Source organism: Pterocles gutturalis, unplaced genomic scaffold (genome assembly GCF_000699245.1).
Source record: "Pterocles gutturalis isolate BGI_N339 unplaced genomic scaffold, ASM69924v1 scaffold4482, whole genome shotgun sequence".
Taxonomy (NCBI): Eukaryota; Metazoa; Chordata; class Aves; order Pterocliformes; family Pteroclidae; genus Pterocles; species Pterocles gutturalis.
In genome coordinates, this window is record NW_010115070.1 from 2,857 (window position 1) to 14,861 (window position 12,005).

At 40.8% G+C, this 12,005-nt stretch overlaps 1 protein-coding gene across 1 annotated transcript; it reads left to right on the forward strand.

Moving 5' to 3' along the window:
• Positions 1-520: 520 nt before the first annotated feature.
• On the forward strand, positions 521-11,511 carry LOC104462884 (the record flags this gene model as incomplete). The annotated part of the gene is made up of 13 exons (XM_010075028.1): positions 521-560; positions 1,414-1,476; positions 2,474-2,596; positions 2,959-3,114; positions 3,772-3,825; positions 4,099-4,316; positions 5,131-5,207; positions 5,384-5,494; positions 6,067-6,153; positions 6,734-6,841; positions 7,039-7,160; positions 7,364-7,486; positions 11,425-11,511. Coding segments are annotated over exons 3-13 (1,244 nt in total), but the record flags the coding sequence as incomplete, so codon positions are not given.
• Between the last annotated feature and the right edge of the window lie 494 nt (positions 11,512-12,005).

Sequence of the window (12,005 nt, forward strand, 5' to 3'; positions counted from 1 at the left end):
AGGAGAATCATGGCACCTGATATAGCAGAAATATCGTTAAGAGAACTTATTTGGCCAGTGAGCTAGTAAATTACACTTGAATGTAGTTTAAACAGTCCCTTAAGTACATTTTAAATACCACTTTAAATATAACTCTTGTGCTATGCTAAGACACTTGGTAATATCCCTCATTATTATAACCTGGGAAAGCAGGAAAGTAAAGCCTGTATTTTTAATAATTTTTTTGTTGGATGGGCTTCAGCTTTTACTCATTGGTATATGCCTTTAAAATGCTTAAAGTGACAGTTGTGTGAATACCTTTTCACTGTCTTAGATTATTTTCGAGGAAAGGCAAGTCAATTTGCTCTCCAACTGTAGAATGGCCATAATTGCCATTTGTTTACGATTTACATCATTGCAGACACTTCATCTTATAGACTACTTAACTTTCTTAGGTATTCTGGAGTTTTTGCGCTGGTAACAAGATTTTTAAATCGGGCAGAGAGAGAGAGTCCTAAAGCTGCTGCTGTCATGTTTCTGGGAGCAGCTAAAGAGATAGCACTTCATAAAGACCCTGCTTTGTAAGTATCCAGTTGCACGTTGAGTGTGTAATGTTCGTTTGCTCCTCAAAGTGAGGAGACTAAGTGAGAGAGTTCTGGTTTTGCATTTATTAAGAGTAAGGACAGTGTAAAGATCACAGCCCTGGCTGTAGCACAGTGAGAGGAAAATGAGTACACTTGAGGGGGAAATTGAATTGGTTACGGGGAGGGATTTTGGGGAAAAGAGAAGGATAAAGGTTGGACATGAGAGGAAGAAGTTAAGTGGGACTGCGTCATGAGGGGCAGAGATATCTCCAACAAGTGGAAGGAATTTGAGGTGGGAGCTGGGAGGAGGGAGGGTGACAGACAGCAGATGATGGCAGGTGGGGTTAATTCCCCAGGAGAAGGTTCAGGGGAGCTTTCCTGAGAGAACCCACAAGCTGCATTGTGTGAAGAAACGCCTCCTGAACTGGAAGGAAGGGTAGAAAGTTTTAGATGCCTCCCGTAAGTCTGGAGGCTGACCTGTCAGCTGGGAGGACTGTATGATAAATAAATAAAAGCAGACTTTAAGTACTCCAGTCTTTACTAGGTGTGCTGGTTATTTTCTTGTTTATATCACAGCTGTTTCCTGCGGGAAAGGCTTGGTACTGCTTTACGCTGCTTGGGAGGGTGTGCTGCACTTGGTTAGGTACTTCTGTAAAACTGTTAGTTCTAGAATGTGTTTTACACTTCGAGCACTTCTTTTATTTGTTTGGAATAATTTTTATTAGCATATAGCTCACAATGCTTTTTAAGAAAACAGTGTTTTCTTGGACAGTTGAGTATAGAGAAGGAAAAAAAACAGGAAAACCAGCCAAACATTAATTAGTCTTTTTTTTTTTTCCTCCCCTCTTAGAAGCTCGCAGAACCTTGGTGCTACTGCTTCATTAAAGATTGCTGTCCCTTGTCTGTTGCAAAGGTAAGACTTGTCATATAATATTGAGATGGCAATGGGGTGCTTGCTGGCTGCAAACTTTCTGCTGGCATTTAAAATGCATTTAAAATTATTCCTGTTCAAAGGCATAGAGACACTTCTTTGGGACTGTAGTCTGGGAGTGTTCTGTAAGGCCAGACCAGAAGGTGGTGTCAGGCAGCTACTTGGGGGTATTAAGCCAAAGAGTAAATAGTGTCTGTTAAAGATCAAAACAGCAGCCTTGGAGTAATCCACTGGGATGGAGTAGTCAGGGATGTAACATAGGAAAGTTCCCCCAGAGGCTGATGAATGAGGACATCTAGCTCCCTTGGCTTAATTCATTTCTCATTTTAGCTTTGTATTTCACCTTTTAACCCGAAATTCACCTGCAACAGAAGGTTAATGAATTAACTTTTTTCAGGAGCACTCAAAAACAATTATATATTCTCACCTCTTATTTGAAACTAATGACAGGTATAACCTAAATCCTGTATTGGTTTTCATTTTAAATTACTGTTCTGGAATTTTTTAATTTGTTACTTTAAAAGAACAGGAGAAGAAATGCCTCCCTCCCCCAGTTTTACAGCTCTTTGTGTCAGTTTGTTATCTCTAGTTTTCAGTTAAGACAAAAATGGTTTCACTGGCTTTGAAGCTGCCAGGTGCCCAGGTTGATCAGTTTGCTTATCGAGTCCATCATGTTTCTGCAGTGTCTCTCACATGTACTCACTGGGGATCTTTGCTTTAAAACTTAAGACCACAGAACCTTGCTTTCACTGGTGTTTAATTAAAAAAGAGCAATATCGTTATTTATTACAAATCTTAAAGCACAAATTTATGTATAGATCTAAACTGTCATCTGACATTTAACCAAAAAAACCGCGGAGAACTCAAACTTCTGTAGAATAGTTTCCCATAGGATTAAAGAAATGCAACAACTTAATAGTAATTCACCCAATTTTATAGATATTTTAATTTTTCTTTTTTCTTTCTTTTCAAAACATAGGATCACAACACAACTTCAGAAGATGCTGGTGTTGTGTGATTTTCCAAAAAATTTGTATGAAAAGTTTGTTAATTTTTTTCAGTCCATCTCACTTCCATGTCACTGTTTTGGCTTCTCCAATAGGTATGTCCTTTGGTTTTTGTTTGCAGAATATATTTTTTAATACATCTGCCTGATTTGAAACCATATACAGAATGGTTCTTTCATTGGCAGTGTTAGATGTGAGTGTTTTGTAGGAAGATTTCAGTATTAGCTGCTTTGTATTTGGCTTGTCCTTACAGGAGAAGCTGTAGTTTGATGCCATGGCTAAGTTATTGTCCATATAGATTTCTTCTTTCTCTTTTTTTTTTTTCTTCCCCACCCCCTGCTACAAGTGAGCTGTAAACCTTTAGAATGTTTTATTGGTAAATATTCATGTTACTTAAGGGAAACGAAGTGTGATGTACAAGCAAAACATGGCTAAAAATGAGTTTTTGTACTTCCAGCTTGAATGTTGTGCCATGGGACCACGTATTACTGACCACGGTTTTAAAAGGCCAGAACATCACTGGTCAAAGAACACAGAAAGGAAGGAAAGTATATCTGTGGGAAGCGTTCCCTGTTATAGAGGCTCGAGTGGAGAAATTGGTAGACAAAGAGAGGTAAGATCCATTTGGTCTTGGTTTGGATTTTTCATTTTGTGATCTCAAGTTTTACGTTTTGCATGGTATTGACTGCGGTATGGTGTTTTCCTAACATCTGCAGGAGTTTTGCCTGATGGGGACACATACAAAACAAAGACATATTTGATGCTGTTCATGCCCATTATTTCTTACAAGAAGGCCAGTAGCTTTTTGAAGTTTCTCAGAGCAGAATCAAGCCCTTTGAACACTGCAGGACACAAAAGAGTGTGGAACTGGATTAATTTGTTTCCATAACCTCAGCAGATTTTAGATGTTGATGTATAAAACAAATTCTGTTGATCAAAGGCTGACTAGGTGAAAGACAGCAGAAAGTGTGTTTTCATCTCTGGATCTTCAGAAGTCTGTATTCAGAATAATACAGTCTGCTTAAAGGATTAAATGGAAGGGCAACCTCCTGTTTTATTTTGCCAGAGTACAGGGGTAATCTGTGGATAGCTTCTTGGAACTTATTTCCAACTGTCTTTCTGCCAGTTGTATTTCTGTCCTATTGTACAACATCTCTTGTGTGGAAAGATCTACTGGTTTGCTTCATTAATTGTAGTAAGTATTTGATTGACCTGTATATAGCTTTGTGCATACTTCCTCTTCCTCCTCACCCTCTTTTTGTCTCTCCAGCTATAAAGAAGTTGTTCGCTACCTGAGAGCTGTGAAATGCAACGATACCAAAGGGTAAATGGCTTTCTTTTCTTTTTTTTTTTCAATTGTTTCTTTGCCTTAAGATTGTGTCCCAGTCTGTGTTTCTTCAATGTGCAATGAACTGGCAGGATGAAAAGCAGTAGGATTTTGGTAGCTGTTTGGTAAGTGAAAGCAATGCTGCATTGCGACTAATTTCTGTCTTATCATATGTAACTTACTAGTGGTCCAGCGTAATCAGATCTATACATACCTATTGTAAGTTTCACATCAAAGAAAATCAAATATCCCTTTCTTCTTTCTTCCCAGGTTGAGAGACCTTCGAGATAGAATCCCCTTCTATTTGTGTAAAACTGGAGATTTCCTGGATGCCACGCATTCGCTGCTGCTTCCCGTCAATAGCCTTGCGTGCTGCACTGCCTGCCGCCTGACGCCCTTTCAGTTTGAGGTCTACCTGAAGATGTTCAGAACAGGCAGCGTCCCTGCTGGAAAGGACATGCTAGACTGTGGGCTCTGGATTACAGTTGGCAAGTGTGATTTCTTGCTTACATATGTCTAGAACCTTACTTAACTACAGCTTTTACTTCTTCATTAAGTCTAGTAACGTTCTGAGGGAACCTGAGCCCAGCTAGAAATTGTCCAGACTAAAGCATGGTACATAACACTAGGCAGAAAGAATGTTTATATATTTGAGCATGAATTTGTTTAGTACACTTCACACAAAACACTAGCTGTGTCAGCTGTGAAGTTGTTTTGCTGAAAGCAACCTATTAAAATAAAATACAAAGCTCTCTGTTACATCATCGTATCGCCAATGGCCGGGTGTAACAGCGTTATGGTATGTCTCAGCCTTGACCTTGACAATAAAAGCTTCCTGATGGAAAGTGTTTCACAATCTGCATATTACATTCTGTCCCTAGTTTAGGTAACTGTGATCATCTGTTTTAGCACGTGCTGTGTGTCGAGGTCTAGTCTGAAATGAAAGATTTATTTTGGAGACGTTCAGCTACTAGCAGAATTCTTAGATGTGCGAGATACTGACAGTGTGTATCGCTCTGTACGGTGGCGTGATGTGCATAGTGAAGACTTTGTTCTGTGATGGCTTAGTCTAAATTGTATTCAGCTCTCTGCAGCTTTCCAGAATAGTGTTTTACAGTTGATGATGTTTTTGTATTCAGAAACTACAAAATATTGTAAAATAGCTGTAAACGCTTGTTTGTTTCTTTTTGTTAGGTTTCTGTAGAAACATATCTGTAACTGAGTTAATACTTTGTTAGTCTTCACACTCTATAATTATTCAGCGAATGTAAAATATATATTTTGGACTTTTTCTTTCTGCAGGGCCTCCCTTGAAGGATGGTGTTCTGATTAAGCAGGCGCTCAAACTCCTTTACAGCAATGTGTTGCTATACAGGAATGTGAGTCTGCATTAAAACCGTGTTTCTGTGGCCCGTTGAGCGTTTCTGTATATCACCTGTTTTGTCCAGTTAGTCCTCTAATGCAGGGATTTACTATCAGAACCCTTTTCTCTCTGAATAGTTTACACCTCCAAAGGGATTTGACTTTGTAAAATGAATGTTCTGCTGTGTTTCAGCCTAAATGCTGGAGTTCCCTCATCATGATCTTGGGTAGTAGCAGTTTGCTGGAAAAAAGCGGACACCTGCTTCCCCTGTCCCTGAAAGAGCCCCCGCTTGACTTCCAAAAGGTAACTGGAACAGTACTGTGAAATGGGAGAGTCTCTTGTCTTGGTTTTAGACAGGACTGCGTTTGATGTGGGTGTTGGCTCGTTCTTCTAAACAGTGAGGTTAACTGTACAGTGCCTCGTCAAACACTCCTGTGGTGTGTGCCAAACGTCTTCGCAAAATGTTGTGATTCAAAGCGTTAAATGTGACAGTAAACAGATCAACTCTGCTTGCAGCTCAATGCCTAATACTGATTCAATACCTTTTAATGTTGAGATGGATCAGATAACAACATGGACAGGAAAAGTTGAAGAAAAATGTGTTCAGATAGTCCTAAAGAGTCAGTATCTGGGTATTTTCTTAGCAAGAACAGAATTAGCTGTTAAGGACAGTAGGTGAAAATGGAGGTGTTTAGGATATGGTTTGGTTCGTGCTCTAGAGCCTCAACTTTCCTTGAGTATAGTGTTGAACAGTCAACCTCCTCTGTAAAAATGCTGAAAAAAATAAGTAAAAGCACATCTTGGGCACTGTTTGATGTTTGTAAAGTATCTGGACAGCCTTCCCTTTTACATGTGACTCATTACTTCTGTTGCAGGGGGTGCTTGCTGCCAGTGGTGGCCTTCTGGAGGAACTGAAGGCAAAAATGAATGTTTATTTACCACCTGCTATTTTCTCTCCTCATGTAAGTGTGCGCATAGCAATAAGGAAATTTCCTGTTTGTCTGATTGTGCCTGAAGATTGTGATGAAAAGCTTTAAGAAGAATCTTGAAAATTTTGGGCAGGAGTCAGCGTAAGACTGTTATTAGCACATTCTAAAGGCTAGAGTAGAAAACTCCAAATTTATGCAGTTATAAATGGGAGGGTTGGTAATAAGTAATTCTGTCTTAACAGTCAACACACCTGAGGAGCTATCCTGTTCTTTTTTACTTCTTTTGAGGTAATTACATTTAGCTTACTCTCCAAATATTTGTCTCCTGGGCCAGAATTTTTTTCCCTTTAATTCTACTTCTGTGATGGTGTGAGACTGTGTTTCTGTGAGGACTTTGAGAGCAGCAGATGAAACGTGCTATATAAATAAAAGTACCTGCTCTGTTCCCCCTTCTTTTGATCTTCGTAAGATTCTTGTGGATGTTGTGTCTGACATCCAGCCTATCTAGTTGGAGTGGCAGTAACTTGGTACTGATTTGACTGGTTATGATACATAAGTAATGGGAAAGCGGGCTTCTAAATATGTCTCATCCTGTTGGTATCTCTTCCTGTAGCTGCACCATGAGGCTTGTCTTATTCTCGCAGTGCAAGCAATACAACAGATGCTTTTTTATGACCTTCCATACTTGACTTCCTTCTTAGAGATAGCCCTGGCTTTTGGGGTGAGTCCTACATACTGATTTCTGTTCTAAGAGATTAAAGCAAATTATATTTAAAATCTGTGTAACACTAACTTGGAGATTTTAGACACATTTACCTTGGTTTTGTTCCCCTTTAGCTTTGCTGACCTTTAGTTTATTCTGTCTTTTAAGGAATGATTGGGAATTAGGTTAATAACACTTGTTTTGTCTCTTCCTAGAATAACTTCTGGGCTCTGCGGCTGTTGTTGGACCATCTTTCCTATGAAGAACAAGTTCTCCATGGCACTGTCAACCTGATTTTGAGAGATTTAAGTCATCAGAAAGCAACGATGCTAAAGCTGTGAGTAAACACTTGCTCCCTCAAGTCTGTTTATGGTACCCATTAGAGCAGCCCTGCAGCAGTAAGGTTTAGCGGAGGTATAATCCTTAGCTCTTTGAAACCAGTGCTTTGGGTAAGCCAAGAATGAGAATAAGATGCAAGGAATCACTAGGAAAGTTGTCTCTGAACAGCTGTGTTCTGTTTCCTGGTTTTGTATTGCTTAGGTGGCAAAACCTTGGTCCCCAGTACGTGGGTGAATTCCTTTGCCTGTTCCTGACATGCAGACATAAGAAGATGCAATCCATTGGCCTCTTCGCTCTGAATATTATTAGAGAGAACCTGCACGTGTAAGTGTGAACCTTCATCCTAGCCAAATAGAAATCATTGTGTTGCAACACCGATGGTAGTTTTCTCTTAACAGCCTTGACTCACAGTTCATTCTTGTTTTTTATTCTTCCCTGTTATTGGCAGTGGTGAAGATGCTGAAGACGAAAAATTAACAGTAATTTTTCTCTGTTATCTGTTGCAACCAAATGGCCTTCTCACTTCCCAGTGCCCAATGTTATGAAACATGTTATGTGCTCTTGGCAACCCTGTCCAGTTGTCAAGATTATGTATGGTCCAGTCTATTTCTGGTGCTTAGATATCATCATCAACAACAGACAACCAAAAAACCTTAATTAGGACTTACGGCAAAGTAGTTCTTGGACTCTAAGGAGTCATAATACTGCATAAAACTTTATTTAGAGAAAATAGTTGAGAGTAGCTCAAAATGTGTATTAGTGTGTATCTACAAGAATACAATGGGTGTACAGGTGTCAATGTTTCTTTTAAACTTGTAAGAAATACTTCACATGGTGCTGAGGGAGTAGATCCCCATCAAAACATAAAGATTCGGTGCACTGTAATGCAGACCGAGGACAGCGTTGGGTATGTGCCTGTCATTCTTACTCTCTTTTAAAAAGAAGAGACACCAGTTGCTCTGCAGCAGCACAAAGCTTCAGTGGGTGGGGAAAACAGTTCTGAAAGAGTCTGAGTTCTTTATTTAGATTACAAATGATAATAAAACACTGACAGGTCACTTTTCAAACCACTGGCTGTTTGCAGGCATTAATCTTTGCACTCCTGTGTTATGCAGGAAGGCATTGTGGCTTTAGAGGGATAGATTTTAATGTATCGATGGAATAGTTTTAAAATGAATTGATGCTGTGGTTGCACACCCAAAGGCAGGGTAATTGCCTGCTCTGGCACTTCTAGTTTGCATGTAGCTGATGGCAGCAGAGTAATGTTGAGAATTCACCTCTTAGTAACTGTCCAAAGTGGAAATCAGGCAGCAGAGTAATGTTGAGAATTCACCTCTTAGTAACTGTCCAAAGTGGAAATCATCGACATGGAAGTTGACCTTCTTTGTGAACTGCTTCTGTCTGTTTCTTCTCTCCAGCCTTTTGTGTATAGCTGAGAAAATAAAATTCCTAATTTCACTCAACTGTGTCTAAGCTAAGCTGTATTCAACAAATTTTCAATTCCATTAATTGTCTTTTTTTGTTTTGTGAGGCTTTACAGTGTGCTGTAGCAGTGACCCAAGAGAATCTGATGAAATCCTGTTTCTTCTGGTCTGTCTTTGTCTTAATTATTTTACTGTATATCTGCTGCTGAAATCAGCTCCATTTGGAAGCTGAATTGTTGGGTTAACCTTCTTGTAAAGCTTTGAGTAATGCAGAACTCTTGAGTGGCTGAGACTGGGGGCAGGTCTGTCCCGAGGAGAAAATGGATTAAGAATCTGTATCTGTTTTTCAGGTGTCCATGGGCAAAGCATCTTTGCAACTTCTTTCACAATGTAGTGAGTATCTCTGTATTTCAGAATTTAACAACAAAGCATATCAATGACAACTATATTACTTATCAATTTAAATAGCACTTTATATATCATGTATCAAATAGTGTGATATGTCAATGTCACTTATAACATTATTATAAAAGTTACTGAAGTATACTAAACTAATTTTTTTCTCTTCCCAGGGACTAAGGCACCTGCCCCTTGGCACCACAGCTCATCATGAAGTCTCAAAGTTCATAAACATCTTTGAAAATCTGTAATTTGGTAAAATCCTCAGGAATATTTTCCAGTTTGTCTTAATCTGAGAAATCTCTTCCTGGAGCCCCTTGTGTTGTCGTCTCCAAAAACATTCAGCTAAAAACTGACTTCAGACAAATCCAACAGTGGAATCCTAGGTTAGGATGGTGACCAGTGGCTGCATTTCAGCAGAGGTGTTTTGGGAATTTCCTTTCTTGCAGGTCCATATGTTAAGCAGTTGTTTAAAGAGGCAGTGGGTTTGAGTTTTTAAAAAAGCGGGTCTTACAGAGAGATGCTGATGGGGTGGAATGAGGAGAGAAACACAGATGAAGCAGAAAGCACCCCCAATCTTGGCTTCTGTTGTGTTGCACAGATGAGCTGCGGGTGAGATGTCTGCAGCAGAACAACTGCCCAAAGAGCAAACTTTTAAAAAAGGAAAACCACCTCTCCACAGGTGGACAGCAGTATGCATCGAGATGCTGTTTGCATTTGTATAATTATAAAAAAAATAAACCACTCTTAACCTTGAAGGACACTAACTGAAGCTTTCTGACTTGCTTCAAGAAACCAGAGTCAGGAAGGCCGAATGCAGTAAAGGGCTTGTTTTGTTTGTAAATAAAAATATCTAGTTTTCACGGTTTTCCAATGGTTGGGCTTTGTTTTATTTTCTACAGTAGGGGCCTGTTAGACGGGTGCTGATGGTGCTCTGCAGTTCTCAAATCCTTATTATAGTGGCAAGGTTAAGAGTTAACTTTTGAACTGTGGAGGTGGGAATAGAGAAATATTTCTAGTCTGGTTTATGCTCTTCTTTACCCTGCTGTGCTACCTGACTGGGAAAAAAATAAATCTTAATCTGTGAACTGTATTTTGCACATTTAAGGCTTTGGGTGGTTTTTGCAGCTTTTGTTATCCTCAGTAAAGCTATGCTGCTATTTATTCTCTGCAACAGTGTACATGTATTGAAATCAACACAGTGTTCAGTAAAACTGTAGAAATTCTGTCATTGTGTTTCAGTTTTGTTTTGTTAAAGGGTTGCTGTACCTTTATTGTGCTGTCCCAGTCCAGCCAGGACAAGCAGAGGTCAGCACCGTCCCCTGGAACTGGGGAATCTGGTTCTGCTGAGCGTCACCAGGGCTGGCTGTGTGCTGTCCCGTTCTGCTCTGTGCTCCTGAAGATGCGCTGTGGTGCTTCATCCTGCCTTCCACGAGAGGTGGTTCTTGCATGTTCCTAATCCTATGATCTTTCTCACCTCATCCGCCTGAGTAGTAGAAAATCCTTGTTCTTCGGACTTACACCTGGGAGGGAGAAAAAAAAAAAGAGGAGGAAGGAGGCTGCAAACCCTGATCTTTGTAAACACAGAATCTGTGTTCTCTGCTTTGCCCTGGACTAAAAGCTTTCCTTCCTCGACCGGCACTCTGCTCTGAGGGTGCTCTGCCACCAACCCTCCTGCTCTGAACTCAAAAATAATCCATTTTGTCAGTCCCTGGGCATGCTGACAGCTGGGTCTTACATCGTGTGTGTCCTTTAGCTGTGGATGTAAAAAGACAACAGCAAAACCTGAACTTGGACTCTGTGTAGGCTTTAATATCGCCCTGTTGGGTGCCCCGTGCCCGAGCAGGTGATGGCAGGTGCCTGTCACCCCTTTGAGCCTGGATTTACCAGCACAAGGAGAGGCCAGGAACTGACGCTTTACTGTCAGCAAATAGCATCTCTATTCATTATTTATCTACTTCTGATTTTCAATGATTTATGGCAGCCCTTAGAGTGAGGATTACACTATAGATAATGATATAATCTTTTATGTATGAGAAAAAGACTTTGAAGATCTGCGCTTGACATGGGGAGGGGTTGGACAGGTGTAGTCATTGCAATCAACCACTGTGGAAAACATCTTCCCCGTGCCCTGAGACAACGACTCGTGTAACCCCAAAGGTAAATTGAAGGCTGATGTCGGCTGCTTTGCTCCAGGTATAATTGAGACAAACAGAGCTCATTAAAAATTGAAATGCGTAGTTTGGAGAGGAAAATGGGCACCTAGAGCTGTCTCATCCAAATATTGTATTTTAGCAAACAGAACTTTGCTGTTTTAGCAAGCGTACCTACCTCTGCTCCTGCCAAACAGTAAATAGAGCAGTTGTGAGTGCCTGTATCGAAAATAAAATTTCATCTGAAAATCGTGAAATTGTCTGATGGTCTTAAATTCTGGAACAGGAAAGCCAGCGTCTGGCCCCGGAGGGTGATGAACCTGCCTGGCTGCGGTCAGCAGCCCTGGTCGGAGTGCATCGCCATTGATTTGGGGTAGGGTTTCGGAAATACACTGCTGACAAACCTCATCTACAGGCTGGGGGAGAGATCGCAGTGTAATATTGAACAAACCAACTCCCCCAGCCAGTGCTGCTGGTAAACATGGGGCTCTTCTAGCTCTGCTCACGGGGGAGTGGTGATGCACATCCCACCAGGGTGAGCTTGGACAAGGAGGCTGAGATCTTTGAACGTGAATTTAGCAGCTTTCCTGCCCCAGCCATGTGTGCAATGCTGGATTTATACGAGAAAATTGTCAGTGGGCAGGATGATGCATCCCTAGGTCCCCTGCGTTATGCGTCCCAGCCTCGTCTGCTGGGAGAGTGCTGATGCTGTTCCTACCAAGGACACTAATTAACCTGCTAAATGAGTTTATCCCTTCGGAGCGCAAACCAGAGAACAGAGTTATCTAACACACCCTCCCAGAGAGCCAGAATTAGCAGCTGGTGCTGAGGGCAGACCCTGGGCTTTGCTGGGGGCTGGTTGCTGGT